Genomic DNA, 18,131 nt, shown 5'->3' with positions numbered 1-18,131 from the left:
GTAATTTTTAAGTTGCATGTAGTTTCTCCTGCTATTGTGTACAAATAGCAGGAGAAACTATGCTTACATGTGCAGCGATAACCTGACTAATAATCTTATTCTGAATAAGACCACATAGTTTTTGTTATATTTCATTCATATTAACTTAAACCTTACATAGTCTGATTAACATATTGTATGTTGTAAAATACCAGTAAAAGGTCAGTCTGATTAAGGTGTTTGCATCTACAATGTATCTCAATAATCAGAAGACTGGAAGACTCCATGTCTTAACCAGATTATAGTTTACTATGATTATGACCTTGTTTGGGTTAAGGTAATCACAATATGCTATTCATATGGCAGTGTCTTATTCAGAATAGAACGACCAATATATCGGTTGGCCGATAATATAGGCCAATATTAGCCTTTCACAAACATATCGTCATCTGTGCCAAGATGACAAATTTATTTTACCAAATAAACAATTGGGTTGTTGGAAATTGTGTCAGAGTTTGTCTAGCAGAGGGTACTGCAGTGGCATTGCTTACAATTATGCCAAGCATGGCTGGGACCCTCGATCACCACTTGATCACATTAGGTACAAGAGAGAGGCAAAGCTGCCATTCATTTTCAGTCAGAACTGGCATATTACAGTGGCAAGAAACAAGTGGCTGCTATGCTGCCAGCTAGGCAGGGCCAAAATAAACTAGGCTATTTATTTATTGCTGAGTGATGTGAAACAGTGATTGCCAATCTCACTGAAGGCAGCGTACGGCAGCATGACGTGTTGGTTGGTTGACTGAGCAAAATAAAATGTTAGAATATGCCCCCAAACAGCTGTATTTCTGCATAAATGTTTGGCATTTTCTCATATCTTGTACATTTTTCGCAGATACTATCTGCAATGTAAATTATCAACCCCCACCCCCCACCCCCAAATTGATATGGGTCAGGCTCTAATTCAGAATATGATCTTAATCAGATTCAGATTGGAATATTACTGTCAATGAAAACATTACTGCAGCAATCAAGGTTGTACAGTATTTCATTGTCACATCTTGATCAATGTTAAAAGAAAATTGACAGACAACACAGTCGTTAAAAATAAGTTGCTGCCACTTGCACTTTGCTGGACATTATCCATCCATTTAATGAAAAAAGTAAAATAAAATACAGAAAAACTAGTTTGAAATATCCTAATGTTTAATGAATGGGTATTGTATTAATCAGCAACAAAGATGTACAGTAAAACTATAAGGAAAAAGGGTAAGGAGCTTTGATCTCAAAACACTATTTCAACCAAAATACAATTCATTTCAGAGAAATGCTTCGATACCCTTTGTGCACTGTGTTGTGTGTGTAGAACGCAGATGGAGGGCGGAGGAGGAGCAAAGGTACTACAGATATTAGTGTGCTGTCACATACAAGCAAAAGGAAACAAATGCAAGGATGGGAAACAATTCCTTCTGGTTTAAACTATATCCCTCTGGTCAAATTTCAAAACGGAAGCACCACCATTTGTGTGGCGCTGACTGCTGAGTCCGATCACGACTTCCACACTCTTACATCTGGGGTGGATAGGTTCTTTTTTGTATTTATTTCATTTTTTTTTCCTGCTGGTTCTTAAACTGTCTTCAGACTGCACTCATACCACATAGAGTTCGTAGATCTTCTTGGCACAGTAGGCCAGGGCCACCAGTGCTATCATGTTATGGAGTCTCTTTCTGTGGACGTCATCCCTGCGTACCAACACCACGGGTGTGGAGGAGGTGAGCGTATGCAAGGGCAGCCGCGAGAGTTTTTGGCTGTTGTATTCCACCTGGTACTTGCAGCAGGGGTCAAACTGCCATGATATCCCATAGAGGGCAGCGCAGGCCACGCTGAGGGCGCCGGCGGGCATTGCCACATAGCGCGAGTATTCAGGCTGCATTGAAAGCGGTGACAGGAGGCAAACGGCGCCTGACAATACAGCCGTCTTGTGCAGGCAGTTGCCCACTGTAATCCAACGGGCCGTCTCGTCTCCAATGCGTGTGGGCTCAATAACAATGTAGTTATACTGGGCCTCCAGTGCCTGCTCCAGCTCATACTCAAACTGTTCCTGTGCGTTCTCCCCATTGTAGATCTCATGGACAATGTAGCAGTCTGTCGCTGCCATCGCTCCTCTGTGCACAAACAGAACAAAAGCAAACAAATGGTGACATAAAGGATGGGAAATTAATGACCATCTTGCTTGTATATGTACATTAATAAATCTGCTTGCTCTTCCTGTTTATTAAGTCATTACTGAATGTGAATAAAGTCAACACAAAACAGATAGCCACTTAACAGGGTGTACAAAGTGTTACTGCTTTATGTCAATGTTCTCAAAATGCTTCAGTCCTCATCAAGATCCATTAAAGCAGTGGTGCGCAAACTGTGGTACCCTCTGGTGGTACGCGGGGGAATGTCATAATTTTCCTTTTTTTTTCCACATTTTCACTTTAAAAAAATCGTTAAAATACAATGCATTATAAATACAACGTTTCAAACTAAATGTGTAGCTTGAGATAATTAAAATTGTCTTTTAAAAAATATTTGTTGCAAACGTACTCTGCTTACGTAGGTACGTACAGGCTGCACGGAATCATGGGATCACTCACTTCAAATTGTTGGTGCGAGCAGGAACAGAAACGTAAATGCAAAGGGTAAATAAATGTAATGTTCTAACGTCGAAATGAGTTTAAAACCGTGGCTAAGTAGAGAGAAAAAGACAGCGAAAAGAAAAGTTGCAGATCAGGATGGAGAGGATATTGGTTCGAGCAATGTGGAAGCAGAACCGAGTAGCACTACTTCAAGTGCTAACGAAAGATGCAACGCTGACCCTGAAATGTCTGCGGCTTCTTCGAACAGAAAGCACCGCAAAGCTGCACGAAAATATGACCCAACATATCTCGAGCTCAGGTTCTTTTGGAGCGGGGCCGAGGAAGAACCAAAGCCACAATGTGGTGTGTTCTGAAGTACTGTGCAATGACTCAATGAAACCAGCCAACCAGCCAAAAGACAAGCCGGTGGACTTTTTTCGAAGAAAACGTGACGAGCTGAAGCAGTCAAAGTCCGCCATTCGTTCCTGTACTGCACCCTCAGCCGACGCACAGGAGGCTTCCTACGAAGCTAGCCTGCTCGTAGCTAGGTCAGGTGAGCCACACACCATCTGCTCGAAGCTATGTCTACCACTTGCTAAAAAAATAACACACATCGTGTGGGGAGAAGGCAGCAAAAAAGTTGGACTTGGTGCCACATTGTCTGATTCAGTAAGGTAACAATTCAGGTAACAATAATAACCACAATAAGGAATAAACATCTCTCCTGTGTGTTTAAAGCTAATTGAGAAGGCATATATGGCTATATTTTAAAATTGGTAATCATGGTGGTACTCAGACAGATGAATTGTTTCTCAGGTGGTACGCAGTATTAAAAGTTTGAGAACCACTGCATTAAAGTATTTACTGAATTCAAGAATCACAGCTAAATTATTCACATTTTACTTGAACATGGAGAACAAGACCAATATGATGTTTCCCACTCTTTGTCACAAGGTAGCTATGACAGCTGTATATAATGACAATTTAAATAGTCAATATGCAGAAAATCAAATCAACAATACAAGCATAAGTCACACTGCAGTATAAGTCCCACTTTTTTCTGTGTGGAAATCATTTTTTTTTAAAACACATTATTTCCCTGGGGGCAAGTTTAACAATGGACAGGAACTCAGTGGCACATGTGCACACTACAGTGTGTGCCGTTACTGCATATACACAGAAGGGCTTTTAAATTCCAAAAATAAGCAAGATGGAAAAGTAAACATGTGCTAGACAACATGACGGGTGTTATTTGATGCAGTTTACAAAATGGACCCAGATAGACACATGAATAGTGGATTTCTGCGGCAAGTCCTCAGCGCGTGGTGTGTATCAAAAGGACTTAAATTCCAAAAATAAGCAAGATGGGAAAATTACATGCATTGGACAACATAGTGAATGTTATTTGACAGAGATAAACATGAACCACTGCTCAGCATTGGAAACACCACAATAATAATGTGAGTATATTTGAATTAATTTATTTTTTAAAGGTGGATCTGCATGTTGATTTGGCAGTTTTCAAGTTTTACCCCAGATGCCCTTCCTGACACAACCCCACATTATATGGAGAAATGTGGCAGGGGTTGGGTTTGAACTGGGAACCTTCCACACTGAAACCAAGCATACTAACCACCCTATACAAATAATTATTACTAAGATATTAACAATAATATTGATTTTTGGGGGGGTAGATAAAATCACAGGATCTACCAAACATAAAAAAAAAAAAAAACCACCACTACCACCACTGCAACTTGTGCTCGGTGAACACAGTTAAAATAGGGGTGTTTGTTGGGTCTGAACCTAAAACCAAACTGTTACAAAACTCTGCATTTTTACCTTTGTTCAGTTTGTTTTCACAGCAGGATTTCTAAACATACCACAGTGTGTAAGCACAAATCATTGGTTACGTTGGGGAGTTTGCATCTCAGCGGCAGCTTCAGGGGTCCATCAAAATGCCAGTCACAGCTATTGCTGGTTTCCTGACTTTTTTTATGTTTTAAATGTGACTCTGTACTACAGACTGTTCAAAACTCACCTGTTCCCTGTAAGTAGCTCACTGAAAACTTCATGCATGCTTTACATTTTTGCAGCTTTTTACAAGCTGTCCAGAGTTGTGTTCTTATGAGCAAAAGTCACTGATCAGTGTCTTTACTTCATGCCATCCTGTGGTGTGTTTTTAAAGCAAAATAACGTAATGTACTTGATTACTTGATGTGTTTGTTCGTACTGCAGTTTCACCACAAACAAATTTTTCGAGAGTTAGTTTGGGACTGGATTGAGACCACCTCAACTGAAGGATTGTGGTGTGATTGCTTTGGTTCACACTCGAGTGAGAGCACAGAATTCACACCTACCCAAAGAAATCGCACCAAAGGGCTAAAACTGGAATAAAAGCCACAGGTGTGAAAACACCATAAGTTGATGTTGACTTTAAAACATATCTGACAGTACTTAAAATCAGTCTGTTGACAGTGCCAGGAATATCTGGAAAGGTCATGGCAAGTAATGGCAGAAAACAAGGAAGAATTTGGCATTTTTAATGGAGATTGCTTGAATGTTTAATTGGCTACAATTTTTTTCCACTGCTCTGTCCAAGATGGCAGTGAAATGGAAGGCAGGCAGATTACCACTAAAATTTAAAAAATGTGAGTATTTAAAAACACGAGTAAAGCTCAAAATCCTTTATTCTCTAATAGCTTATTTTTTATTTATTTAATGCACACACTGCTATTTTTTTTTAACAACCTAATATTTCTTCTTCACTTTCTGGAAAGTAATACATTTTATAAATTTTTCTTCATGCTTTGATTTGGAATAGAATGGGCAGTATTCCCAAATGCATTTGCATGTATATAAATAAAAGCTATTTTAAGGACTTTGAGCTTTACTTACTTTTTTAAAACACTGTTTTTATTATATATATATATATATATATATACATACACACACACACACACGATAAGATTTTTACTATGGTTGTTCAGAACAGAATAGCATCTGATGTGCATTTATTACTTGCACATCGCTGAAGCAGCAATAGTCAAGTATTGTTTCACTGGCCAGTGTGTGTCTGTGGACAAGATAACTCAAAAACAGCTGGAAAGATTTCCCTTGAACTTGGTGGGAGTATTACTTGGAAGGACATCTAGAAGTGATTAGATTTTGGAATAGTTTGGTCAAAGGGCAAGGAAAACACAATCTTAAAAAAACAAACAACAACCTTTTGTATATCTGAACCACCAAGAAGCCTAGATGGGTAAAATGTGATGGGGAATTACACACACACACACATATATACGAGGGCTGTCAATAAAGTATAGGTCCTTATTATTTTTTTCAAAAACTATATGGATTTCATTCATATGTTTTTACGTCAGACATGCTTGAACCCTCGTGCGCATGCGTGACTTTTTCCACGCCAGTCGGTGACGTCATTCGCCTGTGAGCACTCCTTGTGGGAGGAGTCGTCCGGCCCCTCGTCGGAATTCCTTTGAGAAGTTGCTGAGAGACTGGCGCTTTGTTTGATCAAAATTTTTTCTAAACCTGTGAGGCACATCGAAGTGGACACGGTTCGAAAAATTAAACTGGTTTTCGGTAAAAATTTTAATGGCTGATGAGAGATTTTGGTGTGATACTGTCGCTTTAAGGACTTCCCACGCAGTGGGACGTCGTGCAGCGCTCTCAGGCGCCGTCGTCAGCCTGTTTCAAGCTGAAAACCTCCACATTTCAGGCTCTATTGATCCAGGACGTCGTGAAAGAAGAGAAGTTTCAGAAGAAGTCGGTTTCAGCATTTTATCCGGATATTCCACTGTTAAAGAAGATTGTTTTGACGCAGCCGGCGCGGTGCTGCGGTACAGGAAAAACACCTCCGTGTTGATAACCGTTTGTAAAATCCAGGCGGCTTTTGATGGCTTTCAGTGGAGTGAGTATCTGAGAAATTGTTTAACAGTTGGGCATGTTCCAACTTGTCCTTAAGGCTTCCAACAGAGGTGTTTTTCCTGTGGCGGAGCGTCGCGGTGGCTGCAAGCCGACGCTGCAATCCGGCCGCACGTCTTTAATTAAAAAAATCTCCTTTAACAGTGGAATATCTGGATAAAATGCTGAAACCGACTTCTTCTGAAGCTTCTGTTTTCTCACGACGTCCTGGATCAATAGAGCCTGAAATGTGGAGGTTTTCAGCTTGAAACAGGCTGATGACGGCGCCTGAGAGCGCTGCACGACGTCCCACTGCGTGGGAAGTCCTTAAAGCGACAGTATCACCTCAAAATCTCTCATCAGCCGTTAAAATTTTCACCGAAAACCAGCTTAATTTTTCGAACCGTGTCCACTTCGATGTGCCTCACAGGTTTAGAAAAAATTTTGATCAAACAAAGCGCCTGTCTCTCAGCAACTTCTCAGACAAAGGAATTCCGACGAGGGGCCGGACGACTCCTCCCACAAGGAGTGCTCACAGGCGAATGACGTCACCGACAGGCGTGGAAAAACTCACGCATGCGCACGAGGGTTCAAGCATGTCTGACGTAAAAACATATGAATGAAATCCATATAGTTTTTGAAAAAAATAAAAAGATCCTATACTTTGACAGACCTCGTATATGTGTGTGTGTATGTTATTTTGGAGTAGTTTTGGTCATAGGTCAAAGTCAAGGAAAACGGAAAAAAACACTTTTGTATATCTCAACAACCAAGAAGCCTAGATAGATGATCTAAGGCACATATTGTTCAGCAAAACACCTGTGATTGATTGGTATGAATGACTTCATAATGAAATCACACAGAAGTCATACATAGTCAAAAACACAATTACAGACATATACATATTTACTTATACATTTTTATCATGGTGTGAAGAATGTGCAGGGTACCTATGAGCATTCTGATGCCTTTCATTTTCAATGAGTTCAAAAGCAGGGGGACACAGACAATATACCTACTTATAAGCCTTTATGTACTTTATCTGGTAGTGAAGGAACAGTGACAAGATTAATGGGTGTTCAGTAACAACTCTGACAGTAAGTAGTTTTTTAAAAAATAATTTATACTCCTTACATTGTTATTCTTCAGCTATTCAATACTTGGTTTTGTAGGTGAGTGAAATCCGAGGGGTCAGATGTCAGGAAAGGTCAAGAGACAGATTGCATCAGATGTTTCTCAGTATCAACAAAGAGGCCTTTTTACGTGAAACACGGCTTTATTAAAAAAAAATCTGAGTCGAACAGCATTAATTGCATTTAAAGTCAAAACCAAGAAAAACATTAGCTGAGAGGATAAAGATCCTTAAGTCAAAGACGTGCTGAATCTGAGCCTCATTTAGAAACCATTTGAAAACTGTCTTTACTCGTTCCAAAGTTGGACTGAGCAGCTAAGTTCACTTTTACAACAGGTCGACACATAGCAACGTGAGCCATTTAACATAAACAAACTTCCAGATCAATAAGGCAACCTCTCGAAGTTTTTTTTTTCCGGCTGAGTGAAAATAACAAACATGAGCAGATTGTTTGCTCGCTAATGCTACCTAGCAGCACACGTTAGCCAGCTAGCGTTAGCTAACTATAACACTCTTATTTGTCGGGTCAGTATTTAACACGGCTTCCGACTCTAAACGACGCGCAGGTTGAGGGTTTGACAAACAGTGAGCGCGACAGCGACAAACCGATGAACCACATTAAAACGTTGTGGTTGAGCGGCCCATGTATGTTGTAACTGACCTCTCCCTGCTTACTGGGACACCGCGCCTCCTTCCCAGCGACGCCATGTCGGAGATGCAACAGTGATTGCAGCTGACGTAGGAATAGCGCCAAAACCTTCTGGGTAACGTAGTACGCCAATGGTGGAAACCGCGTCGCCTGGAGTCAATTTCACACTACATTTCCCACGATGCATAACGGGTATATACGGGCAGCCTTTATGGCACGTACAACACGGAGAGGTTAACATGTCACACAATAAAACGGAATTAACGCAGTTATTTAACATCAAGTACATATTATCTATGCAACTAGATTTACTCCACAGCCAAATAGAATACAACACGTTTGTTTTTATAATGCCTGGCATTTTACTTGCATAATTTCAAGCTAATTAAAAATGACAAATTTACAGTGTGTAGCATTCAGAGCGTTTAATAACAAAAATGGAATCTAGCACTCATAGTCAACTATTCATTAGTGTACAATTAAATGCTATAAGCTTAGAATGAGACCTTCATATAGCTGACAGGGAACGAACCCCCTCGTGGAGGCCACCATGTTGCTACAGTAGCCCAAAAGGGACAATCCATACTCCGCCTTTCGCAGTGCTGCCAGAAACCGGAGTAAAAAACATAAGAGGAATCATTGGTTGCTCCAGGATAAACTGTCTACTGGTTGTTAGTGCAACAGAACAAGTTAGAGAACCCTTGTTTTGTGAAATGGAGGATCATACATATCGCTTATCACAAGAGAAGGCAAGAGAGCATGAAACCCCATAACCAAAAAAAAAAAAAAAAAAAAAAAGCGAAAAAGTGAAAGGAAGCAAAATCATGACCAGTGATCAGATAAAGTAATCTGCAACCTCACCACTAGATGGCACTAAATCTTACACACTAGCTTTTGAGCTTGAATGGGTATTCTGGCACCAGACATCCAGTTAAATTAATAGTTTAATATTTTATAATTCTAGACATTTGTCTTTTACATGTTTCGCATTTTGTCTGTCTTATACAGTATGTGTAATTCATACACAGAAAAATTAACCAAAAGTGAGGCGAGTCTAATCATGGCTAATGAGCCATTGGCTTGGAACAATTCAAATTAAATGAATTACAATGCCCACGCGGTGGTAGCATATGTGTGTGGTGGGGGTAGTTTTTTGGCTTTCATGTCTGTAAGTCTTCTTTCTTCTTTGTCTTTCAGCTGTTCCCGTTAGGGGTCGCCACAGCAGATCAATCGTTTCCATCTCACCCTGTCCTCTGTATCTTCCTCTGTCACACCAACCACCTGCATGTCCTCTCTCAGCACATCCATGAACCTCCTCTTTGGTCTCCCTCTTCTCCTCCTGCCTGGTGGCTCCATCCTCAGCATCCTTCTCCCTATATACACTGGGTCCCTCCTCTGTACATGTCCAAACCATCTCAATCTGGCCTCTCTGACTTTGTCTCCAAACCGTCCCACCTGAGCTGTCCCTCTGATATGTTCATTCCTAATCTTGTCCATTCTTGTCACTCCCAAAGAGAATCTCAACATCTTCAGCTCTGCCACCTCCAGCTCTGCCTCCTGTCTTTTTGTTAGTGCCACTGTCTCTAAACCATACAACATAGCTGGTCTCACTACTGTTTTGTAAACTTTCCCCTTCACTCTTGCTGATATTCTTCGGTCACAAATCACTCCTGCCACCTTTCTCCACCCACTCCACCCTGCCTGCACTCTCTTCTTCACCTCTCTACCACACTCTCCATTACTTTGAACAGTTGACCCCAAATATTTAAACTCATCTACTTTCACCACTTCTACTCCTTGTAACTGCACTATTCCACTGGGCTCCCTCTCATTCACACACATGTACTCAGTCTTGCTTCTACTGACTTTCATTCCCCTTCTCTCCAAAGCATATCTCCACTTCTCCAGACTAGACTCAACTTGCTCTCTACTCTCACTACAGATCACAATGTCATCTGCAAACATCATAGTCCATGGGGACTCCTGTCTGACCTCATCCGTCAACCTGTCCATCACCACTGCAAACAAGAAAGGACTCAGAGCTGATCCTTGGTGTAATCCCACCTCCACCTTGAATGAGTCTGTCATTCCGACTGCGCATCTCACCGCTGTTACACTATTCTTGTACATGTCCTGCACTACCCTAACATACTTCTCTGCCACTCCAGACTTCCTCATACATACCACAACTCTTCTCTTGGCACCCTATCATAAGCTTTTTCTAAGTCCACAAACACACAATGTAACTCTTTCTGTCCTTCTCTGTACTTTTCCAACAGTATTCTCAGAGCAAACATTGCATCTGTAGTGCTCTTTCTTGGCATGAAACCATATTGCTGCTCACAGATCTTCACCTGTTTTCTAAGCCTAGCTTCTACTACTCTTTCCCATAACTTCATGCTGTGGCTGATCAGCTTTATGCCTCTGTAGTTACTGCAGCTCTGCACATCACCCTTGTTCTTGAAAATAGGAACCAGCACACTTCGTCTCCACTCCTCAGGCATGCTCTCACTTTCCAAGATTTTATTAAACAATCTGGTTAGAAACTCTACTGCCATCTCTCCTAGACATTTCCATGCCTCCACTGGAATGTCATCTGGACCGACTGCCTTTCCACTTTTCATCCTCTTCATAGCAGCCCTCACTTCTTCCTTGCTAATCTCTTGTACTTCTTGATTTACTCTCACCACATCATCCAGCCTTTTCTCTCGCTCATTTTCTTTATTCAACTCTGCAAAATATTCCCTCCACCTTCTCAGCACACACTCCTCACTTGTCAGCACATTACCATGTGCATCTTTTACCACCCTAACCTGCTGCACATCCATTCCAGCTCTGTCCATTTGTCTGGCCAATCGGTACAAGTCCTTTTCTCCTTCCTTACTATTCAACTTCTTGTACAGCTCGCAATATGCCTTTTCCTTTGCTTTTGCCACTTCTTTTTTCGCCTTACGCCGCATCTCCTTGTACTCCTGTCTACTTTCTTCATCTCTCCGACTATCCCAAAACTTTTTCGCCAACCTCTTTCTCCTTATGCTTTCCTGGACCTCTTCATTCCACCACCAAGTCTCCTTCCTTCCACTGTCCAGATGTCATACCCAGTACTGTCCTAGCTGTCTCCATCACCACATCTGCAGTACTTTTCCAGTTGTCCAAAATTGCTTCCCCTCCAACCAGTGCTTCTCTCACCTGCTCGCTAAATTTCACACAACAGTCTTCCTCCTTCAGCTTCCACCATATGATCCTTTGTTGATCTCGCACTCTCTTCTTCTTCACCTCTAAAGTCATCAGGCTTTCATGTCTGTAAGTATGTGAACAAAATTACTGAGGGTTTTTTTTTTTTTAATTGGTGGAATGACTGAAGTTCAGCAACAGACAAAGTGATTTGATTTTGAGAACAATTTGTTAAAAGTCAAAGATCAGGGGACAATATTAAAATTTGGGTCGGATATCTATAGACAAGGGATAGCTATTTCAAGGGATTGGTAGTGGCTATTGAATGCTCAAGTAATCATAGGTTATCTTTCTTTGAAATTTGACCTTGGGTGACCTTGAAAGGTCAAAATCATACGTGTCAACACTTTGGAGCCAATATAGATTAAGTGTGGAATGCTAACTAGGTAACATCAAGGATAAAGTTGATCAGTTTTGGAGAGAATTGATCAAATGCTAAAACCACACAGAACAATATTACAGCATAACCATCTCAAATACTTGATCTGCACGACTGTGTGTAAGGTGAGAATGTTCCTCTCAGTGACCTTTCTTTTTGGTAATTGTAATAATTGATAAAATTTCCTTCTTTTATAAAAACATTTTAAGAAAAAGTATCAATTGAGAATAACCTCTCATAGTATTTTATTAACAAGTAGTTTAAACCATTATTTTATTCTTCTGTTGATTGCCAGCCAGTTAAGACCAATTTCCATAGATGTGTGTGTAAGCTGTGCATGCATTTCTTGGTCTTCCTAAAAGTTTTTGTTGCTTGTATAACGAGAAGAAAAAAAAAGGAGCTGGACATTGATTTAATTAAACACACACACACACACACACACACCCCAAAGCATCTTAGCAGCACTTTGGCCTATTTTTTGAAGTGGAATTTTATTTTATTATTATTATTATTATTTTTTTTTTTTTTTAGGTAAAATTTTGTTTTAGGTTGATTTTTTTTTTTTTTTTTAGGTTTATTTTTTATTTTTTAGGTTGAAGTTTGAGGCTGATTATTTTGATACTAAAGAAATTCAACCTTAAAAATTCAAACTGATGGCACGGATTTACTTCCATATTGGCCAGGCTATGTTCACAAAATGTTTACAACTACATTGTATAGACTTGATCCAGATTAAAATCTGTTTAACATTTTATTGGAGTTTTAGAGTTAATGAAAGCATAACTGTTTCAAAAGTTTTAATAAATTTAACCAGAGCCAACCATGTTATCAGTTACTTCAGAACAGTTTAAAAATCAGGAGTAAAATGTTCATAAGAGCACATTTTCACACTTGAGCTAAAACAAGGAAAAATAAATAAGTCAGCTTTTCTCTTTATAGACGACCTGATTGAATTGATTTGTTTTTCTGTTTAGACCATTTTAACTGTCCCCTTCCTGGCTATATTCAGTAAAAACATGCTTCATCCACTAGATGTCAGTGAAAGTGAAAGAATCGTCAAAGAAACCGCACCTTGGTTCCAACAATGTATAACTGATAATGACTAATTATTAAACAATGTATGCTCCTCTGCTTCACAATACCTGCCTGTATGATACAGACATTGCAATGAGTGCTTTATTTTTAGACAGCCAAAGGAAAAAAAAAAATAAAAAAATCTCAAATACATAACAGAACAAGGACTGGTACATTTAGATGCATTAAGTGAAGTGGTCTCAAAGCTTAAAAATTGAGAGTATTTAAAAAACCACTCACACACAAGTATACAAGATTATAATAATTTTACCCATCAACAAGCATGTTTCACCTAAAAGACAGATTTACAGTGGGAAGTGTATTTGACGTGGCTGTCGTCCTGTGATTACATTGTGTGATTTCTACAACAGATGACGTCTATCTTTGCATATTCACAAATATCCTGTCAGAGCATGTTGAGGCACCTGAGCTATTATTACCCACAATGTTCAGATTGTCAATGGCAAAGCTCTGCAAGAGCTAAAACAAGAAAAAATACTTTAAGTTTAAAATGTTCAGTAATTTCCTCAATTATTTCAACATCAGTTGGCTAAAAATGAATTGTGAATGCAGGGAAAATAAATACTTAAACAGAACACATGACAAGGGACAAAAATGCACATGTAGTCATCTCCCATTCACTGAGACATCCCTGAAGAGAAAAACAAAGAGGGGAGGGGGGGAGCAGTAGAAAATTGGCCACTACAACCCAGCAATGCCCTTAGTTTTAAGAAATTCTGGTTGAAGTACAGATGTCCTGCACCATTTGCAAATTTGAACTATTCCCAATCTGTACCACATTGGAATTGTGCTACTGCGCAAGACTACTGGAAGTGGGAAAAGCCGCGGACTGGATGTGGAAGCACTGTTTAAATTTCCAAAACTTTTCTGCTTTTCACAAAGATTAAACCCTAACCCATTAAAGATAAAATGATTCCTAGGCAGCTGAGACAGGTTTAGGGCTTTGTTTAGACACCGGAAGCACGCAGCATCCCTCCAGAAACGGCGGTCAGTTTCAGGCATTTAATAACTAAAAATAAAAACAACTGCATCCTTGTCCCAAACTGCGGACTGCAGAACATCGATATCTGCTACAAGTAGTGTACTGCAATGAGGCAAGAGTGAGAGCTAAGTTTTCTTTAAATGTTAAACATGTACAAGGAGGAAATAAGTATTGCTTTGGGAAGGTATTTAAACATAATCAGTTTGTGTTCTTTGGTTCAAAATCAGCATGTCCTTATAAAGATGTGAACCTTTGAATAATAAGAACTCATGAGTACAACACTGGACAAAAAAAAAAGTTTCTCTGAAGAATGATGGTAGAACAATATTGGAATCAAATGACCATACATTTAATAATTTAGTAAATAAATTGCTTTAAAATACAGAATATTAAGAAAATGAAACCCACCACCTTACACATATCCACACAGTTAACCCTAGTTTATAACCTTTTGGAGTTGGGAAGTGTTGCTCAAACTTTCAAGGATATATTTGGACTTATAATAGATTCAACTATCATCATAACCTGAAACAATTGCTAAGGTCAAGAGAGGACAAATAAAAAAAAAGTCAACACAGCCAAAGGATATTAAAAAGGGAACAGAATACCACTACAGTCACTACTGTCTGTATTTCACCCACGTTAGACACACACACTCGGGTCTTCTTGTAGCGTTGCTCACAGCCATCAAGTCCAAAATGGACAGACATTTATAATGAAAAGTTTGAATCCCACCTGCTGTTATTACATGTTTCAGTGTGGCTTCCAGGCAGTGAGAGGTTTAGATCCTGAATGTTTCTTTTTTGAGGTATCAGGCTTCAGCTTTGGTTGGTTTGTTTGCTGATGCACCAAAGAAAATCAACAGCAGATCCACTTTCTTCTTATGGTGAGTGTGGCTGTGTTTTGCACTGACCAGCTGACCAACACTCCGGTCAAAGGAGTCATACCGTGTCCCCAGTTTCTTTTGAGTCACTCAATGGCACATGTAGCAATGCCTGGAAAGTCTTCTGTTGTTACTCCACCTTTAACTCCAAAGCATGTGATCAGATTTGTCTCCTGAGAGTCTCGTCACACTCTCCATTCCGCTTCTTTCCATGCCATGTGCGGTCATTGATAAATATGCTCAAAGTACTGTGGCTGAGGATTTTCTTTGACAAATTTCTGAATGTACCAGCAAGTCAAGTGAGCTTTCAGATCTTCTTCCACCACAAAATCCATGGCTGCCTGATGTCAAGGAAGAAAAAAAAAAATAATCAGATTACTCTGATGTGTATTTCAAACAGCATTTCAACTGGAACCACTGATTTAATTTTTTAAAATTGTACAGTTAAAAATCACTTAATATGTGCTTCAATACGTTTCCAAGAAAACCACTGACAACCAAACCAGCACAAGCATCAAAATAAGGTGTTTTTGGGTTAATTTTTCCACATTGTTATTCCATGTTAAAGGTTGCTCACCCGAGAACTAGATTAATCTAAAAATTCAGTCTTATTTGAGACTTAGTCTGATGAAGCCAGGTTTAGGGTTACTCTCTCTCATGACTGCATTTCATAATGAACTTATCCCACACAAAAATAATGTCAATCACCTCAGATTTTCAAAGACATGACCAAACCTTCAATGCATGAGTAGGGAAAGTTTTATAACAGACCAGTTTGTCATTTCTACCTTGGCCAGGTGCTTAGCAATCCCTCTCCCTCGATAAGCATCTGGAACTTCAGTGTGTTGCAGGTCTACAGTCTTCTTTCCAACGTACTCATAGAGAAGAACTGCACGGTCATGAGACCCTGAGGGCAGACAACAGCTCTATTTCTCTTCAGCATTAACCAACCACTTTTCTACAACTTAGACATCAAAATTTGACTCCACCTTATGAGGATACAATCACACAGTTGAGTTGGTCGTGATGACAACAAAGACACAAAAACCTGGAGCGCAACATGCGTCTCAATGTATGCTACACAAGATAAAATTTAGACTATCACAACAAAAATGAGCTGTGCAGATGATGCAGATCCACTTGGGATGTGTTTAAGCTCAAGTTATTGTTTAAGTAATTTGAAATATCAACACAAATAAAGGTGTAAAAGAGCTGGCTTAATGTTTCACATTATTCAAACAATCAGACTGCCTTTCACTTCAATGGAAAAGATGTGCTAGAACCTGCTGTATTACTATTCAGAAGACAGAGTTGGGAGTAGTTTACTGTTGAGGAATCACGCACATAGAATTAGTCAGAAGAGACGTAACGCTGGACATTTTCATAACTGGTATTATTAATACCGGTGGTACCCACTGCTATACATGACAACTTGTTCAAACAAGGTGCACCTGTTTCAGCCTTTGAGATGGACCTAACATGAAAATTCTTGAATGTACTGTAAATGTTAAAATCACAGAAAAAAAAACTTCCAATATGCAGTGTTTCAGGCATCTGCTGAAATCATCAAGTAGTACTGCCTGCCATATCTCAAGGTAGAAACTGTGATTCTACCAGTAGAGATTGCGATTGGAGTCTCTACCAGTAGAGACTGCATTCATAATCTCTACCGTGCATGATACTGGTTTATTACATTTCCTTTGTTTTTGCCTTTACTTCGCCAGAGTACTACTTTGACAACATTGATCAGAAATGTAATAAAATATTAATTAGGAAGGCAGTTATACTTTGCTACATGCAGCAATTAAAATAGCCTTGTAATTCTGATTCACCAAACACTGTGTATTTCAAGTATGTGAAATGGAGCATTTTCAAAAGTGTTGGTTTTCAAACTCAATAATGTAACTTCGCTTAGGTAACAACATTTGAATTTCTACCAGTTGAGATTGCAATAACAATTATATATATATATATATATATATATATACATACATACATATACACACACATGAGATTTCAGGATCTTTCGAGTGGCACTGCCAGGTAGAATATGTTTTCTCAATCAATGTGTTTATGCTGTTATGTTTACATAATTGTACTAGGTGTCACAGGCTGCCTTAGCAAAATGTAGGTTATTTAAAAAATAAACCAATACAAACTGAAAAAGTCAGATACTGGTCTATGGTTTCAGCAGATACCACAGTGATTATTAACTGCCAGTGTTACTCAAAGATCTCAGCCTTGCCTGCCCAACTACCAAAGTAACAGTCACACCTTGAAAAAATAAACCCTGCATTTACAAAATGTTACCATATAGGACTGTGATGTCACAACACAATATACATTTTACACGTTTCCTACTGTCAAATTAAAAACATCAAAACTGCAAACAAGACTGAATAGACCAGACTAATTACATATTATTCATGCTGAGAAATGCGAATTAAAGTGTTGCTGAACAAAATCTTGTTGTACAGCACGTATTTAATGAAGAAGGCCATAAAGAAAAGGCTTGTGTAAACAATCAAGTGAGCAGTTTATTGAGAAACTGAGCAAAAAAATGACACCTGGACTATTCCTGCTTGTTAACTGCTCGGAATCCGAACTGGTAGCTAACGTTAAAATCCAGTCAGAGCAGGTCGACGCTGTTAGCAACGCAAAAGCCTTCGAGCTAACGTTAGCTAACGGCATGCAAAGCTAGCAGATTTTGGAGCTTACCATTCAGCCTTATAACAAACTGCCGACGTTTTTTATCGTGTTCCACCTGTATCTGAGCGTTATTAGGGTCGAAGACATTAACTTGTGCCGCCTGTGCCATAGTAGAAGTCGTTAACTGCTAAAAGCGCTTACAACAGACAGCTTCAAGAAATAATGGTCATCTCGGCCAAAGCAAAACAAACGAGGAAATCAGCTGTGAGGTCACGTGACACACAGCCAATAGGGATCAGTGCTATCAGAAGAGGGAGGGGTATGTCTTTTCTCCCCCATAAATAGATTAAAAAAAATAAATAAATAAATAAAAAATCACAAAGCACCCCTATTTGTGCTATTACTGTATACTCATTTTTTTGTTGGTATTATTAAAATGCCCAAAAGCACAAACAAATGTGTAATATTTGTAATATGTATATATTGATGGATTATGTAAATGTATAAATATGTCATTTGTAATATGTGTAATATCGGCATTGCAAACCTTGCTTATTAGAGATGGTCAGGTAGTGATCACTGAAATGTGCAGATTTTTATGCAT

At 39.3% G+C, this 18,131-nt stretch overlaps 2 protein-coding genes across 2 annotated transcripts; both read right to left on the bottom strand.

Annotated features, from left to right (window-relative positions):
* Window positions 1-1,104: 1,104 nt before the first annotated feature.
* Window positions 1,105-8,428, bottom strand: tmem11 (transmembrane protein 11). The gene is made up of 2 exons (XM_034190839.1): window positions 8,318-8,428; window positions 1,105-2,144 (listed from the first exon to the last, which is right to left on the bottom strand). Exons 1-2 carry the CDS (start codon window positions 8,362-8,364, stop codon window positions 1,628-1,630), a joined length of 564 nt encoding a protein of 187 aa, XP_034046730.1. The 5' UTR covers window positions 8,365-8,428; the 3' UTR covers window positions 1,105-1,627.
* Window positions 8,429-14,753: 6,325 nt separating this feature from the next.
* On the bottom strand, window positions 14,754-17,771 carry natd1. Its single transcript, XM_034190805.1, has 3 exons — window positions 17,597-17,771; window positions 15,667-15,785; window positions 14,754-15,219 (listed from the first exon to the last, which is right to left on the bottom strand). Exons 1-3 carry the CDS (start codon window positions 17,694-17,696, stop codon window positions 15,103-15,105), a joined length of 336 nt encoding a protein of 111 aa, XP_034046696.1. The 5' UTR covers window positions 17,697-17,771; the 3' UTR covers window positions 14,754-15,102.
* Between the last annotated feature and the right edge of the window lie 360 nt (window positions 17,772-18,131).

The sequence above is a fragment of the Thalassophryne amazonica genome, chromosome 16 (assembly GCF_902500255.1).
Source record: "Thalassophryne amazonica chromosome 16, fThaAma1.1, whole genome shotgun sequence".
Lineage (NCBI taxonomy): Eukaryota > Metazoa > Chordata > Actinopteri > Batrachoidiformes > Batrachoididae > Thalassophryne > Thalassophryne amazonica.
This window is presented reverse-complemented; position numbering and strand designations above follow the sequence as displayed.

Excerpts from the sequence above, each read along its gene's own strand:
- natd1 (XM_034190805.1), bottom strand. The coding sequence starts at position 17,696 with ATGGCACAGGCGGCACAAGTTAATGTCTTCGACCCTAATAACGCTCAG. Across the intron at positions 15,786-17,596 it reads GTTTGTTATAAGGCTGAATG|GGTCTCATGACCGTGCAGTT; the intron begins GTAAGCTCCAAA and ends GTCTGCCCTCAG. Across the intron at positions 15,220-15,666 it reads TTGCTAAGCACCTGGCCAAG|GCAGCCATGGATTTTGTGGT; the intron begins GTAGAAATGACA and ends CCTTGACATCAG.
- tmem11 (XM_034190839.1), bottom strand. The coding sequence starts at position 8,364 with ATGGCGTCGCTGGGAAGGAGGCGCGGTGTCCCAGTAAGCAGGGAGAG. Across the intron at positions 2,145-8,317 it reads GTCCCAGTAAGCAGGGAGAG|AGGAGCGATGGCAGCGACAG; the intron begins GTCAGTTACAAC and ends GTTTGTGCACAG.